Source organism: Pyrgilauda ruficollis, unplaced genomic scaffold (genome assembly GCF_017590135.1).
Source record: "Pyrgilauda ruficollis isolate IOZ18807 unplaced genomic scaffold, ASM1759013v1 scaffold170, whole genome shotgun sequence".
In the NCBI taxonomy this organism is placed as follows: domain Eukaryota; kingdom Metazoa; phylum Chordata; class Aves; order Passeriformes; family Passeridae; genus Pyrgilauda; species Pyrgilauda ruficollis.
Genome location: NW_024515876.1, coordinates 259,009 through 286,894, shown reverse-complemented (window position 1 = coordinate 286,894; position 27,886 = coordinate 259,009). Strand labels below are relative to the sequence as shown.

Below are 27,886 nucleotides of genomic sequence, written 5' to 3'. Positions count from 1 at the left end.
TGTGCTCCAAGAATGGATGCAGAAATACCCGTTCTGAGCTTGTGTCTGTCGTGCTGGAAATGTTATTAAAGCAGGTGGATGCAGCACTCGGGGCATGGGTCAGTGTGGACCTTTCAGTGCTGGGGGAATGGTTGGGCTCAATGGCCTTAGAGGGCTTTTCCAATCCTTCTCAGACTCTGGAGGGGATCTGTTGTTGTCTGCTTCTTGTTTAAGTGCAGGGTGTAAAATTTTTTTTAATTTTTTTTTTTTTTTTCTCTGCAGAGGCCTGACAGTTTCAAGGAGGCCTGTAGTTTACAAGTCAAATTCTCAAAGGGCCCAGGGAATGAGTGCTGACACTGCTCATTCAGCACTTCTGCTGCACTCTCAGACAGTTTCACTCACAATAAATACTGCAGACAACCTTGAACATCCTATGAAAAATTGTCAGTAGACATCATCCCATTTCTCTGTGCTTGCACGGAGCTGGTCTGCTTCCAGTAGTGCAGTGTTGTTGTACTGGGCTGAGGGCAGCAAACACATTTCTTTTTGCATGTGACGTCAGGAATGATGCCTGTGCAAGCTCTGGCACAGAAAACCTCTCCTATTTTTTGTAGATACCTTTGTAGTTTGTTCTTTGGGTCTGCAGCTCTCCTGCTTATAGGTCTCTCAGGTGCTGCATCTTCTGGCCAGTCCTGATATAGCAGAGAATGATGAGAGGACACAGAAAATCAAAGAATGACAGAAAACACAGGCTGTCTGCTGCAGCTCAGGCTCACCATCACTCCAGGAGAAAGAGCTTCTGCCAGGCTCAGGAATTTGGTGCATTACTGCACAGACCTCAAGGAAAAAAAATCCCTTTGAATGGAGAGCACTAAAGTAGAAAAGCTGAAAGTGTTTTCACCAAAACCTAGGTGATATAAGAATCTGCAAAATCAGTGTCACACCTACAGAAAATCATAGGAAGCCAAATTCTAGTCTCTGATAATTTGCTGTTATTGTAAAATGACTCCCAGAGCAACTGAGGCAAATTTCTCTGAGTTTTCAAAGCTATCAGTAGAAATTAAACAGTTCAAATCATTAAGTAAATTTTCCTTCACTTCTGAACTTACTGGTTTTGACTAAGCTACTGGATACAAATCTGCTGGTGTAGTGTCTTATGGGGTCTCAGCCTGTGAATTTTGATGGCCATACAGCTTTTCCTTTTCCTGAGAGGTTTTTTGTTAGATCTATCAAAATGGTACAGTTCCTATATGGAAACCGTCTTGTATAATGTGAGCTGATATGAACTGATTATTTAAAGAAACATATTTGGCCCCAGAGCTTTGACAACAGGGCATCAAACTACTTTTAGTGTTTAACTTGCAGTCCCCTGGTGTATGTATTATTCCCAGTACAGTGCAGAGTTCTTTCTCTAACTTAAATATTGGTTTTCTTTCCTTTGTTCTGGAAGATCCTGAATGACAAAATAGGAGAAGAGTGTTTCCAAGGAAGAATCAGTACGTCCTTGCCCTCTACCCCTGCTTTTCTCTGGATAATCTTTGATCTGACCTGGGTCCCCACTCTATTTATGAGCAAGGTGATAATGGAAGCATTTAGCAGGGTTCAGAAATAGAGATGAGGGATTTGTGAGAGGCACTGAGGCAGGACATACCCGGGGCTGGATCCCTAAACCTTCTCTGCAAAGTCAGTTGTGTCTAAAATGCTGCTCTCCAGCCTGCAGGAGTTCAGGGTGACCAGCTTCACATCTTAAACACTTGTGTGACTTTTGTTGCTTAAAATGAGGTAAGGCAAAGCCTGCTTTAGCCATTGCCTGTCTTGCCTAAATTGCTGTAGGTCGTGCTGAGGACTAGCCCTGTCTTTAAGGATTGTGTTGAAAGGGTTGCACAAAGTTACCTTTGGCCCTTCTTCACACGCAGCACCAGTTACAGCTGAAACAAAGTCCATGAACACTCTCTGCTGCTCCACACAGCTGGGCTGCTGGCACACTAGAGCAACTTGCATACACTGATTTAACTGTTGGAAAATCTATTCACACAAAAATCTTCCTATTCTCTTAGACAATAGATCCCCCCCCCGCCCTTTCCCATCTGTTATTGGGGCAAAACAACCTCCTAGTCTGGATGTTTCATTCATGGACAAAGCTTTCATTGGAACTTGTTTTAGGGTCGGGGCAGATTTTGCTCACAGTGAAATGAGCAACAAAACTCCCTGTGAGCTGAATTGAGCCTCTCCTGAAAATGGGGGGGGTTTAGAGGACTTACGATGGCTGTGGACAAGGTCTTGTTGCTCTGCCCTTTCAAAAGAGAACTGTGTCTAGTTTAGGAACAATCAGAATATTTGTCTCTTTAAATGAATGGTTCTTAGAGCCTGCACTGAGAGGCAGGCTCCCTCTCTGCGGCTGTGAGGCTACTCAGAGCCTCCAATAAATCAGCATGCAGGCACTGAGAGCTCTGTCCTTGAAGGGATGCACAGTGACCTTGCTCATGCTTACTCTGGAGGAATAGGGGAAACAGAGGAGCCCAAATAGTGAGCAGTGTGGGACTGAAGGCTCTGCATTCTGCATGCAAATGCCACAGCACCGGAGCCACGGCACGGACGGCGCGCTGCTGCACAGAATGCAGCTCTCCCGCTAGCCTGACCAGACTGCTGCTGCTGTGTTTCTTTTTTTTTCTTTTTTTTTTTCTCCTGCAGGGTTCTGAATGAAATCCTCATGATTGTTGCATGCTTGTTCAATAATAGCAAGCCCCAGTCACGTCTCCTTGTGAGCACATTTGGTCGGAATCACTGAGCAGAAGCAGAGAAGAGCTGACGACTATGTGCTTCCAACGCAGGTTGCCGGAGCCCCGTGTTTGCCATTGGCTGCAGTTCTCTGGTTTGTGTGCAGCTTCCCCCATCTGGAATATGAAAATGGGATTGAAGTAGATAATTGCTAGCAGCGGGTTTTCAAGAGAGGCTTAGAGGGAACAGAATGCCTCTCACACAGCACAGGCTGCCTGCGCTGAGAGAGCTCTGAGAGATGATTTTAGATGTTACCCACGTCTGAATCTCCTGGAAACTTTACCATGGAAGCAAGCCACTGCGCACAGTCCTGGAGCTAACATCCAAAAAGGGCAAGGAAGGGGCACCAGGGCAAAACAATGGGATACCTTATCCTTGGATTGCTCTCAGAAAAGCCAGCAGGCATTCCCCTCCACTCCCCAGCAAAAAGGGCATGAAGGTGGCAATGAACTGAATTTTACTCAGCGAAGCTTCAGTGGCTTTTAAGAAGGATGGGATACACTGACCCTTCATCAAGCCGGGATTTGCTGGGAAACAGAACTTTGTTCTTCATCTTCATCTGCGCCTTTGCCGTGGTCACCTTGCTGCAGCAGATCCTCTACGGGAGAAACTATCTCAAGAGGTAAGGGGGGATCAGAGGGAATAGGAAAAGTTGTCTGGTCAGCCTGAGGGGAGATGGAGCCCCAGGCAAACCATTATAGCACTTCAAACCACTTCTCAGTGGTTTGCTGATGATAACAATATCTTGTCAGTCTGGGAAGCTGCATCCAGCATCTGTAATGTTTGTTAGATTGTGAGTGCAGGAGAAGGTTAGGCAGAATATAATGTTTTGTGAGTTTCCTGGATTATGTTTTAATCCTCAGCTGCGGCAAAAATATGGGTTTGTATTCAACTTAAACAGACTCATGCCACCTGAGTATTTGCCCCCTACAAGGCTTCCCACTCTGTGTAAGTTTGGGCTGAAATGGCTCGAGAGGTTGAATTGAAGTAGCATGTTCATTGCTGAAACTTCAATGTCTTTAGAAACAAACATGCAGATGCAGTTCCTAAAATCAATATTAATGTTCCAGATAACCGAGAGAGCACTTTATTTTTGCACTGCTGTGTTCTTATGAATTGCTGCTGAGACTGCTTCGCTGTAGAGCACATCAGTCTTTGATCTGAAAATGCTCTTTTCACAGCAAACACCAATGGGGCTCTATAAATGTTTAACCTTGACCCATGCAGAGTTTATTTTACTTAAACCTAGTTTGAGAAGTTACAGCTTGCATGATTTTATGAAGATGAATGTTTCCCTTACGTGCTTTGAGGTAAGTGTTTCAGTTGTGTAGGCAGCTGCTGTGGAATTTTTTACTGGAATTAAGCTGCATTCTGCCAGGAGAGAGAAATGGTTTGGTTCTTGCCTTGCTTGCAACTCATGTAGTTGTTTGCCTTGTGCCAAAAGCAAGCAAAATGCTGGCAAATCAGCCAACGTTTCTCTCTGGGAGGGAAAAGCAAGCATGATATTGATATGTTTAGACAGGGGTGTTGTTTTTCCACAGAGCAATTTGTGTGCCTTGTGTAGCACAAGGCCTTGTCTGGAGGACTCTGATTTTTTTGGGCACCTCAGCTCCAGAAAGATGTGACTTCCTCAGCTGGAAGAAGCAAGAATCAGCAGAAGTGTAGAAAACATGGGGTTTTTTTTGGCTTGGAGAAAATGGGAGGGGAGAAAGGATAACTGACTTAAAGTACTCAAATCTTAGAAGAAAAAAACCAATAAATACCTGTCTCTAAACACTCACTTTGTGAGAGTTTAGAGAGAGGTATTTATTGTTTTTTGTTGTAGCAGGAAATATTTGGATTGAATCATGATGGGGAACTTTTAAAGAAAATAATTACCTGAGGAGGTATAAAATCTCCATATTTGGGGAGTTTCGGGAACCTGGTAGGTAGACAAGGGTAGTACTAAGCTTCCCCAGTGTTAAGAATATAATTTTATGGCCAGGTCAGGGTCTCATCCTGCCTTATTTTCTCGGTTTTTCCCATTTGTCCTGGAGGCCTAACAGTCCTACTAACACTTGCTTTCCAAAGTCAAAATCACTGCAACAGGGTTAGAGAGAAGAAAAATAAATCACAAGTACAAACTGAAATGAAAAATGGCAGAGTAAAGATGAAATTATGGGAAGATGCAACCAAAAACTCTTCCACTGAGTGATCTCTGTGGCCTGCCTCTGTCCTGCCTCATGCCCTGGGAACCTCTCCTGTCATCATAAGGGAATGAAAAAAGGCTGTTGTCCAGTTCCTGGGGTTGCAAGGAGAAAATCTGGTTCTGAGCCCTCTGCCATCAAAGAGTCTCAAGTAGGGAGAAAAGCATATATTTTGTCACTTGGACTGGAAAATATTACTTTTATTTTTTTATTTTTTTTTTAATTACAGCTTGCAGTGATTTGTTTATTTTACTTTTTTCTTTATTTCTTTTTATTTTTTTTAAATTAATAATGTGAAAATACTCTCATAGAAGGCTCCCCTAACTCAGTACAGGATTAAAAAAAACCAAAAAAAAAAACCCCACCTCAGCTTCTTTCTGCCAGGAATTGGTAGTTCCCGCCTTCCATGGAAATAAAAATGCAGGATGTGGCTGTAAGGTTTTGGTGACAGAAAGGTGATTTAAGCAGCAGCCTGCATTGTTACCACAATATTAATATGAAGGTACTTATTTTTTTTTCAGCTTTCCTTTCCCTACCTCTCTCTTAACACCCTGCAGTACCTTCTGGTGAGCATTCCAGGGCAGTCTGATTGCCAGAGAGCTCCGTGCAGGGGCAGCTGTAACCTTTAATTACTCTTGCACTTCACAAACCTCCGGTGTTAAGCCCCCTGCTAGAAGCTGATTCCGGCTGTGAGGCTCCTTGGACATGTTTTAACTTGTACCTGGCGGTTTTGGAGAGGCTCCTTGGAGAGGGGAAGCGGGATATTTATAGCCCTGGTGCCACTTGCCAAGGTGGAGCTTGGGGTCGCTGCCTGAACCCGCAGCCATTTACTCGCCAGGATTCCACGTGCTGTTTGTTTGGGATGCCTTCTGCCTGCACCCCAACACCTGCAGCAACAGCAGGCCCCATGGCCTCCTCCCAAGGCAGCAGGGAGAAATTCCCCCATGTATTTGGAGAAACCTGAAAATTGCTCTAAAGTACTATTTCAGCAAGTGTACAGTGCTTTTAAGTCTAAATATAACACCAGGGTAGCTCTTTTCTCTGCAAGAAGATGGTGGAAATGGGTAAAGGCCATCAAGGCAGGGAATTGTGATCTAAAACAAGCAGCTTGGGCACAATGCAGGTGACAGCACAGACTCAGGACTGGTCCCAAAGAGCAGAGTGGAGAAAGGTATCCTTTTCTGGGAGGAAAATGGGAGAGTTTGCTGCGTGGCTGTAAGCTGTGCCATGCCACTTGCCCTTTCAAGCAGGGAATGGGCTGGTTTGATGGCCATGAAATCCCACCTGAGGCTGTCCGTGGAGGTTCAGGGTCCTGCACTTGCCCATAGCCATGTTCCCAGAGCATCTGTGGGGGTGGCAGGACTGTGTACAGGAAAGGATGCTCCAGGAAATAAACTCTTCTCAGTGAAATTTGATAAGGGGCCCAGCCGCTGGTCAAAGTTCTCTCTTTCCCCTTATGGGACGTTAATGGGCTCCTGGCATTGCTGGAAGAAGGGGACAGTGTAGAGATTGAATTTCTAGGCATTCACACATTTTTCACCCACTGTGTAATGTTCCCCACTCCTTCCTTTGCAGCTTTATGCAGTGTCATTGAAAAGCAGAATCCTGTCCACCTTCTTTTTTGCCCTTTTCAGTTTTCTCCCAGGTGGGATGGGGTGTGGGTCCTCTCAGCAAGGCCAGTGCCTCATCCCTGTAGTTAGAGCTGAAGTCCTAACAGGAGAGTCAAACCACAAACTGGAGAAATGACATCGGGAAGCTCTGGTCTCTGTAGCTTCTGATCCCAAGTAAAAAGGATGATGAAATGAGATATAATTAAGGGACTTTAATACCAATCTCTGGGGTAATTATTTTTATTTTAGGATTAATGTGATGATTAAAAATCCACTGCATTGATCTGCTAAAGTAGGTTAAATGCTGTGGTCTTCTGCTTAAATCCAGAGCTGCTGCTTGCTTTTGTATTGACTCATCTTTCCAATGCTCGCCTTTCAGCTGAATTTTCTTTTGAATCAGATGCTCAGCTGAGGGCTGGCCTTTTTTTGTCAGCTCTTGTTTGGCCAGCAGGGAATAATCCTGGATTACATCAGGAAACTGCCACTACAGTAAAAAATGGTTGAAATCTGTCTTCATCTCCCAACCTGTAGCATGGGAGAGATCAATAGGACAGTCATTCCCTTTGGCAAGGGGAAAAATATCAGAGCAATACTTTGCTATATACCAGTATTCTGTTGGCAGGAAATTCACTAAATTCTCGGTGTTTTAACAGACTTACTTCTGCACAGGGAGAGTGTCACACGAAGAAGGGAATCTGCACCTTTAAAACTCCCTTTTTTTAGCTGAGTGAGGAGAACACATTTCTAAAACTATTAAAGACTCTAAACAAATATTACCCCAGGGTCTGCCAGAGGGTAAATAAAAAATTGCAAAGAATCACACAGCAAGAATCAGCAAACCTTCCCATGCAGGCAGCCTGCATTATTTGGAAGATTTATATCTTCAAAATGAGAATAAAACATCACTCTTATGTATATGTGCCCTCTTACTAATATCAGAATCTCGTGACTTCAGGTAAACCCACCATGTTTTAATATCTTAGGCAGCTTTTATTCAACAGTTGCAAATCAATCCTCAGACATCCTTACTTCTTTCCTTACCATATAAGATTATTTGTGATCACTTTCTGCACTGCATGGACTAAAGGAATAAACCCAGAGAAAATGAACCTGAATGACACATTTAGTCTGTACCCAAATTCATGTCATTCTTACAGCAGGGACAGCAGGAATTGCAATGGGGACATGGAAGCTTCATGTGGCCCAAGTTGTATTTTGTCCTAAACTGGGTTTTTTGTCCTAACTACAGCCAGCTCAGGTCAGTTGTGAGCTCCTGCCCCATTCCTGGCACACGCTCTTCTGGCCAGCTCATAACATCCTGTGAAAGCGTTAACCATAACTTAAGACCATCTATTCCTGTGTTAGAACTCTCCTTCCTTTGAAATATCTTCCCCAAAAGGCATAATCTGAAGGTCGCCTAGTGAGTCATCTCTCTCTGGTCACATAGCTCTGTGCTTCCAGCTCTAACCAGAGGGAATTACTACTGCACAGAAATTACAGAAATTACATGTATCCTGTGAGTCATCTGGATGAATCCCTGACAAGGTGCTGGGCAGGTCTTGGGTTTGGGAAGCTGTCTTCAGAGAAGAGTGCTGGAAAATTCAGAACAAAGAAAAATCTTCAAACAATACAGAACACCAAAAAAAAAGTGTGTTTACGGCATATGGACAATCACCTTAAAGTGGCCAGATCTAGTTGAGCACAGCAGGAGAAGCTGAGACTCTAGCCATGCTTTTCCTGCTAGGAGGCATTCCCAGGACCATTTCATGGGCTGCAGGCATCCCTGCTGGCAATGGGGTGGAGGGGGCAAAACCAACAGGGAGCTGGTAAATTAATTCAGCTCTCTCCAAATTCACGGGATCACAGAATCACTGCATGGTTTGGGTTGGAAGGGACCTTAAAGCTCATCCAGTCCCACCCCTGTCCATGACAGGGACACCTTCCACTATCCCAGGTTGTTCCAAGCCCTGTCCAACCTGGCCTTGGACACTGCCAGGGATGGGGTAGGCACAGCTGCTCTGGGCAATCTGTGCCACCACTCTCACAGGGAATAATTTCTCTGAACATCTACCCTAAATTTACCCTTTGTCAACTTGAGGCCATTGCCCCTTGTCCTGTCACTCCAGGCCCTTGTAAATAGTCTCTCTCCATCTTTCTTGTTGTCTCCCTCCACGTGCTGAAAGGCCACCCCAAAGCTTCTCTTTTCCAGGCTGAACAATCCCAGTTCTCTCAGCCTTTTCTCACAGCAGAGCTGCTCCATCTCTCTGATCATCCTGGTGGCTTCCTCTGGACTGGCTCCAACACCCTGATGTTCCTCCATCCAGAGGCTGGATGCAGTCACCCCATCCCACTTGTCATCCCATTCCCTTTCCCACTGCTGCTGTTGGCTGCTTTAGGCAATTCTTCTGAATCAAAAAATTTTTCCTTCTTCTACTTAAAGGTTTGGGGATTTTTAACCATTATTTTAATTTGCTTTTAAAGGACAGCATCAAGTGGCTGAAGTTTTAGAACTAGAGTGTGAGGAAATGTTATTTCCTTCCCTGTGCTCCCTGGCAGTGCTCCCCATGGCCCTGATGCAGAAAACCAGCAGTGTTTATATCCCTGCTCCCTCTATGCTGTATTTCTAGTACTGTTTTGTTTTACCTCTGCTGTTGGGATGGCAAAACCACCCGCTGGTCTGGTCTGTGAATTGCCCATCCTTCTCCACTCTTCAGATGACAGTAAGTTAAGCTAACAAGCATCTATTATTTCAGTGTTTTGCATGTGCAAATTGCATTATCCCAAGTGTGTCACTCCTTGGTGTGTTACATCATGGTCCTTCCTGACCTGATATCATGAGGGATGTGTCCTACAGGGTGGCCTTTGGACACTTGCCCCTTTTATTGTGGCTGTGGCCACCCAGCAGCTCCTGGGCCAGTGTCCACAAGCCCACCTGTGGCTGGTTTGAATCATCTTGGGCTGTAGGAGCTCTCCAGAAACTTTTTGCCCTGGAGCAGTGAATTATAGGTGCCCTGCCTACCAGACAAAAAGCAGCCATTGTCCTTACTGATTAATTAATCTTGTCTTACTGATTAATCTTACTGATTAATTAATTAATTGTCTTACAGAGGCAATTAAATCCTGATTCTAATTCATGTAGCACGCAGTAGCAGCTTCCTTCAGTCTAACTTTGTTGTGTGAAGATCTAGGCCTGCTTCTATCCATGTTCTTGTGCATTTGGCTGAATGTCTGGTTTAAATCCTCATTTTACACAGATCTGTTGCCTTGGTATGACAAAGAAATGGTTGAGTTTCACCAATGCCCAGCATTCAACACCTTTTCATCCAACATGATTTAACTGCTGCGACATTTCTTTTAGAGAAGAAATGCCATCATCTTGCTTTATGATGTTTTGAAAAGAATTACCTGCTTGGCCTCTTTGTATGTGTGCAGGTACAAAGTTCAGTTTTGCCTTCATTTGCAAAAAGCCAAACCCACCACCCTGTGTTCCCACTTTGGGCTGTGCTCCACCCCTGTTCCCCACAGCCCCACCCCAAGGGTGTGATGGATCAGACCCTTGATCACTGACCTGTGTGGCCAGTGCTGATGACCTGGTAACTTGGTCTTTTATTTTTGACCCAGTTAGGTCCTGATTGTTGTTACACTTGCTGGAATTTGTTCAGGCATAATCACTGTGCAAAGCTTTGCATTTTCTTACTTCCACTGTGCTTCATTCTTACCCTTGATTGCTTTTTCATTTCATTTCTCAATTTTTAATTCAAGTGCATTCATTGCTCAGCAGTCCATGTCTCCCTCAGGCAAATTGTGGACTTAACCTCTCATTTCTTTGAGGCATCCTTGCCCTCTGTTTCTTGCATCCATTTTGCTTTTCCATCAGCCCTGCAGATAGTTGATGTCCTTTCACATCCATTTTATTTGGTTGGGTTTATGCTTTAGTTCTCAGGGTGACTGCCTTAAAAGCAGCTTCTGTCACTGGTTTGGCATTTTCTATCGGAACAAATACAGCCAAAGCTGGGCTTTTGACAGTCCTAGCTGAACATCTTAGGCTGTAAATATTTGGAAGGGTTGACTAAGTGGCAGGAGAAGACTGTGCCATCCACTTCTGTGATGGAAAGAGAATATTTGCTACTCCTGTGCCTGGCACTGGGTACACACTCACTGACTGTGAATGCATTTTGCTCATTGTCTTCAGCATGAGCCCTCAGGGCAGTGTAGGGACACTTGACCTGATGCTGAATACATTGGTACTGGAAACTTGAGATGCAGTACAATTATTTTAGTCAGATCTCTTGTGGTGTGGTGAGATTTGGAACCCACGCTGCATCCGGCATCTACCATCTCAAATGTCAGAATTTGCTGGTATCTTAAAACATTTGGGATGTCCTGTGAGTGTCTCTGCTCAGGGCTCAGTTGTTTTGGGTTTTTTTTCTTTCTTTCTTGAAAACCATCTCCCTCACTATAATTTCATTCTGTTCATTCTGTTGTTGATTTTGTGCTGCACCTCAGTATTCCAAATAATGATATTTCAATTATGAATAATTATGAATAATTATAAATGTGAATAATTATTAACAATAGGATTGATAAAGATTATCTATTACTCCTTAGATGTTTGTTTTGCAACCACAAATGAGAAAAGGTAAGATTGTAAAGGTTTGGAAGGTATCCTTTGATGTTCTTGATGTCCTCGGCAACATTAGATCCAGCTTAAGCCAACTATTTGAATGTGTTTTATCCTTCCTGAGAAGTGATTTTAGACCAAATTTTTTCAGATATTGCTTGTGAATATCTGATGCAAGATTTAACCCAAATGTGAAATGTGCTACATGAAACAAAGCCTTTTTTCTATGTAATAATGGTTATAATCCAGAAGCTTCCCACCTATGTTTCCAATTTTGCTTTTTGCACTAGTCAAAATATACTCCTCCACCATTTTAATACTATTATTTCCCTCTAACATAAAGAGCCAAGCTTGTCCTTGATATAATTCTGTAAAGCCAAGAGTGTAGTAAAACCAGACATGCTCCTTTCCTACATTGTCCGTCCATATTTTGTTTTTTGTGGGGCCCATGTTATTTAATTTCTTCCTTTTGCCCTGAAATACCATTCCTGCTCTTCCACTTATTTTCATACAATTTTCAAAATCTTTTAATCATCTTGTTCCTGGGAGATGGTAAGCAATGAGCTCAGTAATTACCCACTGTCAGTCTATTTACAAAGCTGTAAATAGCTGAGACAAAGGTTGATCTCTATTAAAGTACAGTGAGCAGATGTATGTGCTTGCATCAGGACTAAAACTTGAATTTTGCTGATTTCTCTGGAGAAGTAAGTATTTCTTTAAACTTGGCTAGTCAGATTCAATGCTTCTTCCACTGAAAAATATGATTTGTTTTATGGACTCACATAAAAAGGGGAAAATATTGCTCAAGTACTTGAGGTGGCCCCAGGAATGTTTTATTTATTTGTGCCTTGCCTGGCAGGGTTATGGCCCTGGATTCTGGACTGAAAGAAGCCAGTACAGAACTAGTATTTTCCTGGCAGTATATAGCACGGGTGAATTGGACCTGGTCTGCTACAGGCAGATTTATGTTTCCTTCTTTCTTTCATCTCTGCTGCACCTTTTAACTTGTTGTGCCTTGCATATTTATTTCAAAATTGATTGGGGTGTTTAAAGTGACATTTACATATTCAAGTAAGCATTTGCCTTGATCTTGTCACCTGGCTTCATTATCTTCAGGGACTAAGTCTGGCCCTTTTTTCAGGAAAGGGGTTTTGAACAGAGGCTGGCCTGACTGGGCACTGCTGGGCTGGGTTTGATCCCAGTGTCTCACTGTTCTCTGTGGTAACTTTAGTCCTTTACTCCTTTTGGGCCCCTCTGATATCTTTTCAAGTGCGGTGTAAATAACCTTGCTTTCTCTGGCCTGTGCAAAAATGAAAAGGGATCCTTGGTTTTGCTCCAAAACTCCTCTTACTGCTGTCTCTGCCGGCTGCTGTGCTGCTCTTCACCTGTGCAGCAGTCTGTCACACTGGAGACTCCTGATATTCCCCTCACCCAAGCTCCTCTAATGCCCTGATCCATTTTAGTGAGCGTTTCCAACCACTCTCATCTGCAGGTCACTCATGCATACCACGGTTTTAGTTTTATTTTCCGTACACCCTGTGGATACAGTGAGTCATAGTTTCCTTATTTTGTGGAAAGAAGGAACTGGATCTCTGGCAAGCTTAACAACCTGATTTTCCAACACCTCTGTGACACCCCTCTTAATAGGCTAAGGGCATCACTTTCCATTTTCAAAGAGAGCAGAGTGATCATTTAACACTAAAGTCTTCAGTTCCTCCTCCTCAAGGGCACAAGAATTACAAAACAGGGAAACTGAGGTACAGTGCAAGTGATTTTCCAGTGACTTTAGGAAGCCTTTACACGGCCTGGGCTGTTGGTCATCAAGACAGGGACTGGATATAGCTTCTTTTTCTGAGAAGTAACAGGGAAATGCAGCACCATGACCAGGCCTGCAGAAACAGGATTATAAAATTGATAATGATATATATGTAATTAATGAATATCCTATTTGATTATAACTTCAGTAGGAGCCAGAGTCACAAAACCTGGATTTCCTGTCACCTTCTAATGGCCTCTTGGTTAGGGAGAGTGCATATGGAGAAGGGATGTGAGAACTGCTGGAAAGCAAGAGCAGGAGAAATAAAGACAAATAATAGAGGGAGCTCAGAAAGACAAATAATTTGCCTTGTTCTTGGGGGCATCCATATCTTCCTTCCCTTCCTCTGCTTCTCCTTCCTTGATCATCTGTGTAGGCCAGCAAGCTGAGTCAGGTTTTGGCTCAGCTTCACCATTATAGAATAACATTAATTTCTGCCTGTGGTAGAAGCCAAATGAGGATAGTTGTAGCTGTCACCTTTTAAAGATGAGTGGAAATCGCCTGCTGCCTGGGATTAAATGGGATGAACTGGTGGTATTTGGGGAATAGACTGTGGCTGGAGTGGCAGGTGATGGCCCCACTGCCACTCAGTCCCTGTCACCCAGAGGTGCTGATGACTGTGTCACCCAGCCACCTGCACCAAACTGCTCTTGTGCCTGGGAAGCACATGGATCTGAACAGCTTCTGCTGCACACACAGTCACGGCCCACTCCCTGGGCAGAGCCCAGACATGACCTCCAGCTGAGCTTGGAGACTCTTTTGGGTCTTCTGCTTTTAGCAGCTCCCTTTTATACCTTGCCTTCCGGTCTGAAGTGAGTTTTCACCTTTCCTTTCCTTTTCAGAAGGACAATAGGTGCCGCTGAGGGGGCATCTCAGCGTGACAGCGGCATGGGTGCAAAGCTTCTCTTGCAATTCATCTGCTTGCTCATTCCTGCCTTGTAGTTCAAAATCCTCATAATTATCTGACATCCTCTGCTATTAAAACCTCTGCTTGTGTAGGAGTTGTTTTTTGTTTGGATTGCAGCAACAGGCTTTCAGTCTTTGCTTCCTGCTGCTTCCTGACAACCGGTTTTGACAAGCCCTTCAGAGTCACTGCTGCTTTGTTAATTTTCTGGCTTTTCACCCCCTCCTCCTATTATTACTTTACACCGATGTTTATTTGACCACACACTGATTCAACACTTACAGTTACCAATTAGGATCAAAATATTTCTTTGACATTTACCTGAAACTCAAGGCCTCTGTTGCTAAGACATCCAACTTCACGGAGTTTCTGCAACGCAAGGCAGAGCATTGCTCATACTTTTAATACTTCTATTTGTTAGGGATAAGTCTTGTGATTAATGGTATCCATAACTGACGTACATCTTCCTTGATGAACAATTTGCTTACATTCATGGGCAAAACAAAGCATCTCTGCACTCAGAGAGTTTCTGGTTATTACACCTTTTATGAATGCTTTCCTTGCCATCATCAGCATCACACGTTGGGGACACATACCAATTTTAGAAGTTATATTAGGGCAAATTGAGCAAATGGCAAAGTTCCACTTGACAATTATTGGCAATGATTCCAGGCTTAAGATTAGCTTTTCTTTCTTTATTTTTTAATTTTTATAATTTTTTATTTTAACTTTTTTCCCCCTTCTTTTCTTTTTTCCTTTTTTCTGTTTTTTCTTTTTTTATTTTTTTTGTTTGAACTGTTTGACATGAGCCATGTAAATTACATAGTAGACCTTGATGTCTTAGTAATTTCCTCAGCTTTCCTCACCTTCTTTTAATCTTTCCTTACCCTCCCTTTTGCTCTGATGCTTTTTCTCTTCCTTTTCTCTGTTTCTGTTCTCTGTGTGCTTTTATATTGTAATTCTGATTCACAGAACCTTAATTTGTTTACCTATTTAAATGCAGTTACTGCTGAGAGTGAAAGTGGTAGAATTTGACTGAAATAGAATGCCAAAGAAATGCACTGATGAAGCGGTTCAAGTCTCTTTTCTGTTTTCTCAGGCTGTTTGCACATTTGGCCAGACAATTTTTTACGGATGCTTACAACTCAAACCTGAGAGGATTAGAAAATTTTGTATTTCAAAAATTAAATTCTCCCAACTCAAGGCTGATTGAACTCAATGGTAAAGCTCTCAGTAATCCTGTTACAAACAGAATTAATTCAGTGTTTTTAAATATCTCATCCTTGGTATCTACTCAGTCCTAATACTACAAACTATTATTTATGGAAGTTGTTCATACTGTGAAAAAGATATTTATTGTACAACCTCTGCAAAAAATGCTGAGCAGCAGCTTGGTCTTAGTCTTGCAGACTTACAGTGAGACACACAGCCCTATAGGCTGCGCAAAATTTCTTTGGTGGGATGTTTTGTGTATTTATAAATCTGTATTCTGTTAGCTCCTGGAGTACCTGTTGGAAGAAGAGCCCTGTGTGGTCTGTCTGGCTCAGGGCTGGACACTTAACTTTAATCTGACCCTAAGCTCAGCTCACAGCTCTGTACTTTGTCCTTAACCACAGAGAAGTGCCATACCCAGATCCCTCACTGGATATTTTTGTACCTCAATTAGATCCCCACCTTGCCACTTCAAAGCTAAGTATATCAAGCTGGTCATCATAAGACATATCTGCCATTCCTCAGGGTTAGTCTTCCAGTCTCCCCTTGGATCTTACCCAAAATGTGAATGTCCTTTACACTTGGTGCCTCTGCTGCAGTGCACGCCCTTCACCAAAAACAGCTTGATGAAAGGGGAGCATTAAAGAGTGATTTTACAATTTGTTTTGCTTGATGGACAGATTTACCCCCCTCCACCTTGGAACATTTACTTTGATTTTCTTTCAGCTGTTACATACAGAGTAAAGACATAGACAGGGAAAAACTGCATATTTTAATTCTTCATTTAATCTGCCTGAATATTGGCTATGCTGCAGGAGAGTTCACCTCTGGAGGACACACCAACACCAGACATTTATCTGGATTAATGCTCTCTATTTCAGTTCACAAGCAAATATTGAAGTCCCAAATAGAGAATTTAAATCCAATTAAAAGGCACAATTCCAGCTTGGTTTTCCCACACTTCTACCCTCTCTCCCAATGTATCATTTAGTGATGCCTTTAACAATTAAAATGTATTTTTAAGGCCATATACTTAAAGGTTTTTACAAAGATATACATTTGAAGAAACCATGTTTCTATACCAGTTACAGTGTGGTAAAAAATGTGTTAGACTGTGGTATATGGGAGAGAACCACAAGCATTTATTTCAACAAGCCTCAAAGTGAAGGTGTCCAAGTAATTTTCTTATTTTTTCTTCACACCAATATTCCACTCATAAATTGTACTTTGAGCAGGTCAGCTGATTAAAAACTGCCAGAGAAACACACAAGTTCACAGAATCACAGAATAATGAGGTTGGAAGAGACCTCTATGATCATCGAGTCCAACCTATGCCCTAGCGCCTCAACTGGACTATAGCACCAAGTGCCATGTCCAGTCATTTTTTAAACATATTCAGAGATTCTGCCACCTCCCTGGGAAGATCATTCCAGAACTTTATTATTCTTTTGGTGAAAAATGTTTTCCTAATATCCAACCTATGCCTTCCCTGATGCAGCTTGAGACTGTGTCCTCTGGTTCTGTCGGTGCTGCCCGGTGGAAGAGACCGACCCCACCTGACTGCAACCTCCCTTCAGGAGCTGTAGAGAGCAATAAGGTCACCTCTGAGCCTCCTCTTGTCCAGGCTAAACAACCCCAGTTCCTTCAAACCTTCCTCACAGGGCTTGTGTTCCCCTCACCAGCCTTGTTGCCTCCTCTGGACCCACTCAAGCATCTCATCCTTCCGAAACTGAGTGGCCCAGAACTGGACAGAGTGCTCAAGATGCAGCCTCACCAGCGCTGAGTACAGGGGCAGAATGACCTCCCTGCTCCTGCTGGCCACACAATTCCTAATGCAGGCCAGGATGCCCTTGGCCTTCTTGGCCACCAGGGTTGAATATGAGCCACCACATTGCTGGCTCATATTCAACCGGTTGTCGATCAGCACTCCCAGGTCCCTTTCTGCCTGAACGTGTCCAGCCACACTGTCCCCAGCTTATAATATTGTAGGGGATTTTTGTGGCCAAAATGTAGAACTCAGCACTTGGGCTTTTTGAACTTCATGCTGTTGGACTCTGCACACCCATCCAACCGATCTGTCTCTCTGCAGAGTCCTCCTTCCTTCCAGCAGATCAACACAAGCTCCCAGCTTGTGTCATCTGCAAATTTACTAATGAAGGACTTGATGCCCTCATCTATGTCATCTACAAAAATATTAAATAGAACTGGTCCCACCCAGTACAGAGCCCTGAGGGACAGCCCTGGCCCCAGCTGGATGCAGCAGCGCTCACCAGCACTCTCTGGGTCTGGCCATGCAGCCAGTTCTGAACCCAGCACAGAGTGCTCCTGTCCCAGCCCTGGGCTGCAGCTTTTCCAGGAGTGTGCTGTGGGAGACAGTGTCAAAGGCCTTGCTGAAGTCTAAATAGACAACATCCACAGCCTTTCCTGCATCCACCAGGAGGGTCACCTGGTCACAGAAGGAGACCAGGTTGGTCAGACATGACCTACCCTTCATAAACCCCTGCTGGCTGGGTCTGATACCCTGGCCATCCTGTAAGTGCTGTGTGATAGCACTCAGTGTGAACTGTTCCATTATCTTACCTGATACTGAGGTCAGGCTAACTGACCTGTAATTACCAGGATTTTCCTTCCTACATTTTTGTAAACAGGTGTCCCATTGGCCAGTTTCCAGTCATCTGGAACCTCACCAGTGAGCCATAACTCTTGATAAATGATGGAGAGCAGCTTCTCAAGCTCATCTGCCAGCTCCCTCATCACCCTGGGGTGAATCCCATCAGGTCCCATTGATTTATAAATATCCAAGTGTCCCAGCAGTTCTCTGACTGCCTCTTCTTGGATAACAAGAGGACCATTCTGCTCCCTGGCACCACCTACCAACTCCTGAGGACAATTGTCTTGAGGACAAGCTGTCTTACCACCAAAGACTGAGGCGAAGAAGCATTTCTGCCTTTCCCTCATCTTTAGTAACTAGGTTGCCTTCCTCATCCAATAAGGAACACAGGTTGGTTATACCCTTCTTTTTACCATTAATATATTTGCAAAACCATTTTTTATTATTTTTAAGAGAAGTTGCCAAGTTAAGTTCAAACTGAGCTTTGGCATCCCTAATATTTTTTTCTACGTGTCCTAGCAGCTCCCTTAAATACTTCCTGAGAAACCAGTCCCTCCTTTAAAAGATGATACATGTTTTTTTTATTTCTAAGTTCCTTCAAAACCTCTTTGCCCATCCAGACTGGATGTTTGCCTTGTCGACTCATTTTTCGGCACACAGGGACAGTCTGTTCCTGTGCCCTCAAGATCTCTCCTTTGAAGCACATCCATCTCTCCTGACTCCTTTGTTTTCAAGGGCTGTTTCCCAAGGAACTCTCTGAATAAGTCTCTTAAATAAGACAAAGTCTGCCCTCTGGAAGACCAGCGTAGAGATCTTATTGATATTCCTCCTTATTTCACCAATTATCACGAATTCTGTAATTTCATGATCACTGTGCCCGAAGCAGCCTCCAACCTCCACATCACCCACCAGTCCATCTCTATTTAACATAGTCCCTCCCCTGGTGGGCTCACTCACCAGCTGTGACAAAAAGTTATCCTCCACACACTCTAGACACTTTCTAGACTGCCATTTTTCTGCTGTATTAAGTTCCCAGCAGATGTCTGGTAGGTTGAAGTTACTTACAAGAACAAGGGCTGATGATCTTGGAACATTGCTCAGTTGCTTATAGAATGAGTTGTCCACCTCTTCTTCCTGGTTGGGTGGATGACAGCAGACTCCCAGTAGGATGTCAGCCTTGTTGGCCTTCCCCCTAATTCTCACCCATAGCATTTAACTTCATCATCTTTAGGTTCAATACCTGTGGCATCCAAAGCCTCCCTAATATAAACAGCCATCCCTACACCTCTTCTCCCTTTTCTGTCTCTTCTGAAGAGCTCGTAGCCATTCTGTGCAGTGCTCCAGCTATGTGAGTCATCCCACCACATTTCTGTGATGGTGACTACATGATAGCTCTGCTGTTGGACCATGGCCTCCAGCTCTTCTTGTTTGTTACCCATGCACTGGTATCCATGCACCTCAGCTGGGCTGCTGACTTCTCTTCTGACTCAGGCTTACCACCCTTGGGCCTGCTTCCAGACAGCCCAACATCATCCCCTTCCCCCTTCTATCCTAGTTTAAAGCCCTCTCAACAAGGTCTGCCACTTCATGAGCTAGAAACTTCTGCCCTTAACAGAGAGACGTATCCCATCTTATTCCTGTAGAGCAGGTGCCGTAAAAGTTGCCCCATGATCATAGAATCCAAAATTTTGCCGATTACACCAACCCTTGTGCCACTTGTTAATTATGTCAGTTCTCCTATTTCTTTTATCATTTTTCTCTGCCATCAAAGGGACTGAGCAGAACACTACCTGTGCACCTGTCCTATCAACCATCCTATCAACCACTTGACCCAGTGCCCTAAACTCCCTTTTAATTGCCTTGACACTCCTCTTTTCAATCTCATCACTGCCAGCCTGGAGTATCAGCAGTGGATAATAATCAGAGGGCTGAATCAGCCCAGGCAGTCTCTCAGTGATGTTTCATACCCATCCCACAGGGAGGCAGCAGACTTCCCTGTGGGATGGGTCCAGTCAACATATGGGGCCCTCTGTTCCCCTCAGAAGGGAGTCACCCACCACGATTACTCTTCTTTTCTTCTTGATGTTAGAGGTGGCAATCCGTTTTTTAGACAAGCCATAACTGGGAGGCTCACTGGGCAGATAATTTTCTTCTAAATCATCTGGCTGGCTGTCTAGATCCAGGGCCTCATACCTATTCTAAAATTGGCAACTGGCTAGGGGATAGGGAGTGGGAGGGATTTTTGTTATTACCTCTCCAAGCAGGGATGCATTTCCACTCCCTTTTGTCTACCAGGTACCCCTCTAATGCCTGAGAGTGAGAGGCATATGAGTCCTCTGACCCTTGGTGGGCCTCCCTTAAAGATGTAAGGGCTGAACTCCACCAGTCTATTTCCCTTTCACTATCCCTGATACTCCTTAATCATTCAACTTCCTCCCTAAGCTCGGCCACCAGTGAAAGGAGGTAATTCACCTGCTCACACCATAGGCAGGCTTCCTCCACAGCACCCCTTGAAACCACTTATAAGCTCAAACACTCCACACAGGAATGGGTCTGTACGGACACATCCTTTTTGGAGGGCTCCACTTGGTCACATACCCTTGTACCAACCACAGATTTTGACCGGGTTAAAACCATTACTAGGAGAAAGCCCAAAATCAAGCAACCAATAAAAACACCTCGAACAACACACAGCACACCTAACTAGCAAGAAAACCTGCAACCCTACATGCTTCCTCTGCCTGTGTGAATTGCTGTGCAAACTGCTGTCACCACACCCCTTTTTGCCCACTCCCCAGAGGCCTCTTATAACCAGTCACTCGGGAACAAAGGAAACTCCATCTCCCGTTCCTGAATGGCTCACAGTGCAAGCAACTCACCTGCTCAGCGTTCTTTTAAGTTATGGGGCTGCCTGATAATCCAGAGCACTGCATTAACCAATGGTCATTATAGCATAATGGATTCACATTGTGATATGAATCATAGATTCACAGGGTGGTTTGGCCAGGAAGGAAACTTCAACTTCATCCAGTGCCATGGGCAGGGGCACCTTCCACTGTCCTTAGCTCCCTCTCCCAGGGCTGCTCCCTTTGCTCATCCCCAGCCTGGGCTGATCCTGGGGCTGCCCTCATCCAGGTACAGTTCCTACACTTGGCCTTGCCAAACCTCACAAGATTCCCCTGGGTACATTTGAATATCCCATATTGTTCCTTTTTAATTCCCTGTGCTGATAGTTGCTCCAATTGGACTAGAGGATGGATGTGGCCAGAGGGATTCACCAGCCCTTGTCATAAGCCTGGTAACCAGCAAAACTGTTGGGGTCCTGGATGCCCTTTCTTTTGGACAAAGTGTGCTGGCAGATTGCTTCCTGGCTGTCCCCACACAGCCCAATTGGGAAGTTAACTTTCAGTATTGGCAGCACCAAATGTTCACAACTCAGCTTGCCAGGCTTCTGAAATAATGAAATTGGGTTAAAAAGAAGAAGTTTAAAAATAACAATCTACAAGATCCTTTTTTGTTGGCTTCTGAGATAAGGGAGGGATTTTGGCCTGTTTTGTCAAATATTTCCCCAGCATTTTTAAATTTCTACCCTGCTATTGGTGTAGTTTCCAGAAGACTGCAGGCATCATGGGGGTTGGAACAAATCTGTGAAAGTTTGGAAAACAGAGGCTTGTGATGATTACGTTTATGCATTGCCTTAAAAAAATGCCATCTTTCCAAACAGGCAAAATAAGCACTGTATTGTGACTTTTGAGATGTCACCAAATGACACATCCTTTGCTAGCAGAGCCAACAGAACAGAGGAAGGACCCAGTGCCCCCCACATTTAGGAACTACTGTAGATGTAAAACTGAAGTTTGGAGCTTTTACTTCTTCTATCCTCATAGATGTGTGTTGTTTATGAGCACAGATAATTACTGGCCTTCAAATTTGTATGGGGAGCCTGGTATTGTTTTCATCCAAGGACTTGCAGAGTCTCTGGGAAGTAAAAATTATTTGTTTACCCTAGTAAGGTCATATCTTGTTGCTCTTGGTATCTTTTAATTGTTTTTGATGAATGTGTCATAGTCACATTTGTATATTAAGAAATAGGGCATGAGAACTCATGCTGATAGACTTAACCTAATGAATGATATCAAATATCAACTGCCTCGTTTTCTTGCTAGAGGGCTGCAGTTTAGCTGGCAGAATGGAGAGGAATTGGCAAATTGGACCGGCACCTTTAATTTCACGGATGACGGAGCAGTGAAGAGTGGCAGTGACACAGGCACCAGGTACCAACACCCGAGGGAATGACTATAGAGATCTTTCTCTCCTTGTATCAACAACAAATGTGAGCACAGGCTGTATGAAAAATGAGATCTGCAGTGTGCTTTGGCTGCTTGGCACTGGTCCCCACAGTACAGAAGATGTCAGGGATGTCCAAGCACTGTGCTGTTTTCCCCTTTGGAAGCCTTGGGGACATTTTGGAATATGCCATAAGCACCCATGAAGTCTGCAGGAGGGTGGTTTCTGTGTCCAGGCCTCTCCTATTTCCCTACCAATGCTGTGTGTCAAGGTGTGGCAGTATTGGAGCAGGGGACTTTGGCAGAGAATGTCCCAACATTACAATATTGGTGCATACAGAGCACACTGGGGAATGTGGTCTTTAGAATAAAACATATATTCCATGAAAACATGGTTTAATTTAAATTCTTTTCAGGGCCTAGCAGGGGAAAAATGTTCTGTCAAGATCAGGCTGTAGTATTTCCTTTATTTACGGTATTTGGCAACATGAGAAGCACTGATGTGCTGCTGCACTTTGTACTTCCTGGTTTGACATGGGCTCAGGTGTCTGCAGGGTCATGTGCAGAGTCAGAGAACTGGCAGCAGTTTTGCCTAAAGAACTCCACAGCTGTCCCAGGCCATCTGCACAAATCCAGGCATGGATGTAGGGTGGATATCTGGGCTCTGTTCCTGGAACAACAGTTACAGGAGTTTAAAAATCCTGAGTCATGTGTAGCATCAAGTTCAATAAGCAGCAGGGAGATCTTAGAAAGAGCTGTGAAATAAAGAAAGAACTAAAAACAATTAAAATAACCTTACACTTAGTACTTGTGTATAAACAAAACTCTGGGTAAATTGCCCATTTTATTTTGAATATCAGCATTTTGTAACCATACACCACTGCAGCTGTGGAGCTGATAGCACTTCAAAGGCAAGCAGAAGTTGCAGAGTCTAACCTGCCAGAAATCATCCTGTCACTGAACCACAGCAATGCTGCAGTTCCTGTTCAGGCTCTTGCTGTAATGTGATCCTGTACTAGTGCTGCCTGCTGGTTGGTCTTGTAAGGGTTCTTTATAGGAGCAACCAGCCTCCACTGCAGTTTTTCACTTAGAGCAGGGGGAAAAAAGGTTCATGTGTATAGGTGTAGGTGTGTGTATCTATCTATCTTCCACTCTTGTTGCCTTTTCAGTATCTGCATATATAGTCTGTATTTACAAAGTCTTCAGTTCAGGCACTTGGCATATAAAAGAACTCAGTGTGACACAAAGACACACATCATCTTGAAGGCATGAGAAAACAAACAAATATAGATTTCCTCCTCTAGACACCTTTGACAGAGACAATTGAACCATCATTGATTGCATGACTGGGAACCAAAAGTCTTAAATACAAAAGACAGAATCATGAGGGGCTGAACCACCGTGCTACTCTCAGTCTCTTCAGCCTCTTCAAACACAAAGAGGTTCAAGGTGCAAGCGTTTTTTGCACAAACAAACCACACAAGCTAGATATAAACAGGAAAAAGTTATATCAATGAAGGAAAAAAGTGTATTTCAAAGCCTGTGCTATGTGATATGTCAATGACTGTATCTCTGCTGCCCAGGCTCCCCAGGGAATGGGCACAGCCCCGAGGCTGCCAGAGCTCCAGGAGCCTTTGGACACCCTGCCAGGGATGCCCAGGGTGGGATTGTTGGGGGCATGTGCAGGGCAAGAGCTGGGCTGAGTGATCCTGGTGGGTCTCTTCCATTTCAAGACATTCTGTGGTTCTGTGTTACAGACAGTGGAGCTGAAAGCTTTTCAGTCAGGGATAAGTCTACCTGCAACAAATTTCACACCCAAGTGTGTTAGAGATATTATTTATCCTTTTTTCTACTGTATGGAACCTGGGAATATAGGAAGATTAAAAAAAGTACTTTGTAAGTGTGGAGACGAGATTGTGTGGTGACTACTGCAGAGCTGTGTCAAAATTGTTTACTCTTTACATTTGATCACCTTTCTGACTGTGTTGTCACCAGACATCTCCTGAGAGACTTAATCTGACACTCAGCTTTATGCTGTTGATATAAAATGAAAACAAGTCTTCCTCTAATGAATAATTTTTTCCACTGAATGGAAAACTTGCAGACTACACTTCACAGAACTGATTTTATTTGTATATATTTACAGGACTCCAGAGAGATGTCTGAAGTGCACAAAACTAATTGTATGTCAGCATAAGCACACAGAATACCTTTCACTGCATAGCTCTGCAGTTTGCTGTGCCATCACCTACTTTTAAAAGGTTTTGTGTTTAAAGATATTAATTGAAATAGATATTAATATGATTTCCATTAACTTGTACCATTTATATAAACATATGTTTATTCATGCATATGTGGTATGAACTGGAACATATTCTAGAACTACTCTTTATCTTTTAATTACATAACTTAATACAGGATGTAGAGATGTTGACAACTCATCCTGTAGGAGTGAAGTTTTAGATGAAAATGAAGGATGTCCAAATCAAAAGCATGCTGAAAGAATGAGTGCATTAGAATTGCAAGTCAGCCAAACTTCATGAGAATAGTGGCCTTAGAGAAACCAATGAACAGTGAAGATTAAACACAGCACGAAAATTATCAAGTAAGAAAGAGATGATTATTGTGTTATGTGATTTCAGTAAAAACTGGGTGACTCCTTAGATAAAATCACACAATAGTAGGGGAACAGCCCCGGCTGGGCCAGGCTGGCTCCAGAGCAGAGGGGCTCCAGGTCTCTGATGGCTGAGGTCTGAAATCAGACACATTTCTCTTACTGAGCCCTGTCTGACAGCTCTGCTGTGCTGGGGTAACTCACATAACCCAGGTTTTCATCTCAGTGCTTAAGAGAGTTCTTCTTCTCAAGACTGTGTAGAAGCAGTCCATGGAAATAAAATCTTGTGTCACGTACACTGTACAACCAAGAGTCTGGATCCCCTTTGCGTCATCTAACACTGCTCTGGGCAGACACTTGACAGATCCCGACTTGCTGGGCCTTTCTGGGCACCAGAGCCTTCATTTCAATTCAGATTATGTTGCTGAAGGCCTTCTAGGTAGCAAGGAAATAGTGATTACTAACAAGAAGTAAAAGTGAAGCACAGGAGCTACCCAGAAACCATAGGGATTTCAACCAAAGGATTTCAACCCACACAGATACAATAACAACCAGTTGTTGAACACTGCCTTATTTTTGATTCTTGTGCATCACCCATTACTCATATTTCTATATTTTGCATTTTACTTTGTGCTAAGCATCATTAAACCTTACAGCATCCTTGTGGAGAATCTGATAAAGGGCTTTATCTAGTGCTGGTTATGACAAGTGATACAACCCCTTCCCAGAGCCCTGATTCTTCTGCTCTCCTTTTAATATGTTTTGCAACTTACTGGAATTGTGAGTTGTCATGCTTAAATAATTTTTCACTGGCAAGAAGCTGCCTTAATGACAGGATGACTTATCTGCCATATGAGTTGGTTTATGTTGTTTCCTTCAGTCTACTGGAGCTGTAGAGCTTTTGTGATGAGACCACAGAAGCCTTTGGTGGGTGAGAGGAGATCATACTTTAAGGCCTGTCAATTTGTACACTGAATTCTCTAGTATGACAAATCTGAAGTTTTGTCCCCACTGGCTATGAAATAAAAAGTAGAATCAATTAGATTTGTCAAATACATGTTTTACAAGATTGAACGTGAGAGTTTGGGATTTTGCTTAAGTCACATTGCTGAGTTCCTCATACAAGGATCCTAATATCTAAAAACCGCAAGAAAAAAAAAAAAAAAAAAAAAGAGCAGTTGCTTGCAATAAGCTAAAATGTGGGGCTTAAAATGTCATTGATGTATAAGGGTTGTCATGAACTTTGCTATATCCTCTAGGTGGGTGGTCATATGGATAACAGATTATTTCAGTCAGAGTGAAAGGGAAACGGCTTGATTAAAACACCCAAGAAACAGTTTATTAAAAATCTGAGTGTTTTGAAATGAAATTGGGAAAATAGGGCTTCCTGCAGCATACTCCACTGCTGCTTGTCAGGAGACAGCATTGGTTTGATACAGCAAAAGACAGGAAGCACCAACATGTCCCTGAAACTCAATTCAATGTAGTCTGCAATAAATCATTCACACACTGCACAGTGGGAAAACCTCTAAATGAAGAGGGGTGTCAGTCTGGTTCAGAGAGGACCTGGGAAGCACAGGGGGTGGTGGTGTTGATGGGCTCCAAGGTGGGCTTATCTCCAGGGAGAAGCAGGAGGCAGCCTGGACTTTGCTGTGCCATTTCGGGCTGTTTCTGCTGGAGCTCCTGCTGCTACACCCACGACTGCTGCAGTAGAGCTGTGTTTTGCAACTTGCTCTGGTGCTGTGCTAGGCTGAAACCATGGAGAGACTTGTGTCCCAAATCAGTGGACAGATGGGAAGGGAACAACGTGTCTTTGGCAAGAGTGCATGTTTGGTCAATTGACATTGCTAATGAGGTAATGAGCAGCAGAGCCAAGCAATTCCAAGTGATCTGTGTGTGGAGACTTGGAGATGGGAGTTCATAATAAGAATGGCAGTGAGCAGCCAGTGACAGTTTGCCAGGAGCTTCCATGGTTGTGATGAAAAATATATCCTCAGGGCATCACAACCATCATCTTGACTGCACAGATGTGTAGGAGACCTGTGGAGTCATGGGACCAGGTCAGAAAAAGAATCCAGAAAAGGAGCCCCTCCAAGTAAAAAAAAAAAAAGCGCACTTTCCACTTTTCTGGGGATGTTCAGTGAGCTATACATGAACAGCCTTTGAAGGACAGAAATATAAAAGCCACTCCTTCTCTGAAGAAGATCAAACTTATGGGTTAATGGCTGGTCCATGGAAGCACTTTTGTTTTTTTGAAAGCAAAAATTTTAACTTGGACAACAGGCACAATATCTTGGTCCTTGTCTTGATGGATGGACCTATCTAATGCCATCTTTTATCAAACCCCAGAAAAGCTTACAACTGTCTATGACCAAACATATCAAAATATCCGAAGCAAATGACCAGTGGGTTCATGAATGCATAGCTTTTAACCTCAGCTACAAGAATCTTCTGGAAAACTTGAGCCCCTGTACAAGAATTCCTGATCCTGAATTTTAGTTACTCTGGTTCTTCTAGAAGGACAGCCAATCTTGAGCTAAACATGCCATTTCTATCTTTATCTTCCAGGCATTGAATACTGTTTTTCCTTGCTATACTGTATTGAAAACCTTCCTGCCACTGGTAATTGCTTCCTGGTGCAGTATCTCCTTATTCAGTCACCATATGTTTAGATTAAACTTCACACGCCTCTCATAATATTTTAGAATCCAGAAAATTTCTGCAGGTCCTTTTGTGACTCTCACCAGTGTCTCAAACCCCCAGAGATGAAATGTCAGAAGTGGATGCAGTAATTCAGAACAGCTATTACTACACAATACATACAGAGATAAATGACCATTTTATCCTGCTTATATTTTAATTTTTTTACATGACACAGCACATGGTGGCGTATTTTTCTCCCACCTACAGACACATACTAAAAGTTCAAGATCAGTTAGACATCTAATGCATCTATTAGCACTAGAGATGAAGATGGTACAGGGTTTAAACCAGTTATTGCCAGTGACATTGTCATCAGCATGTGGTAGGCAGGAGGAATGTGAACTGTCTTTTTTAATATTTATTGTCCCCAAGGATGAGACAATGAGTTTCATGAAGCTGTGTAAAAGAAGCCTGATGCTTCTCCAGTCTCCTCTGTTGAGCCCACAGCTCTTCCTCTCTCAGTTCAGCCTTTCAAGCATCATCCTGTTGTGGACAAATCGACTCATGCTCTCAAATAGCAGAAAGAGCACAAGCAGCAATGTGATTTTTCTTTTTTTTTTTTTTTT

General features: G+C 43.4%; 1 protein-coding gene across 1 annotated transcript in view; it reads left to right on the top strand.

Annotated features, from left to right (window-relative positions):
- Positions 1-2,511: 2,511 nt before the first annotated feature.
- The window catches only part of ST8SIA5 (ST8 alpha-N-acetyl-neuraminide alpha-2,8-sialyltransferase 5), a 45,490-nt gene continuing 20,115 nt past the window's right edge, over positions 2,512-27,886 (top strand). Inside the window, exons 1-2 of the mRNA XM_041464126.1 lie at positions 2,512-3,379; positions 21,884-21,991. Of these exons, the coding sequence (XP_041320060.1) occupies positions 3,249-3,379; positions 21,884-21,991 (239 nt within the window). The 5' untranslated portion in view covers positions 2,512-3,248. The remainder of the gene's footprint in view (positions 3,380-21,883; positions 21,992-27,886) is intronic.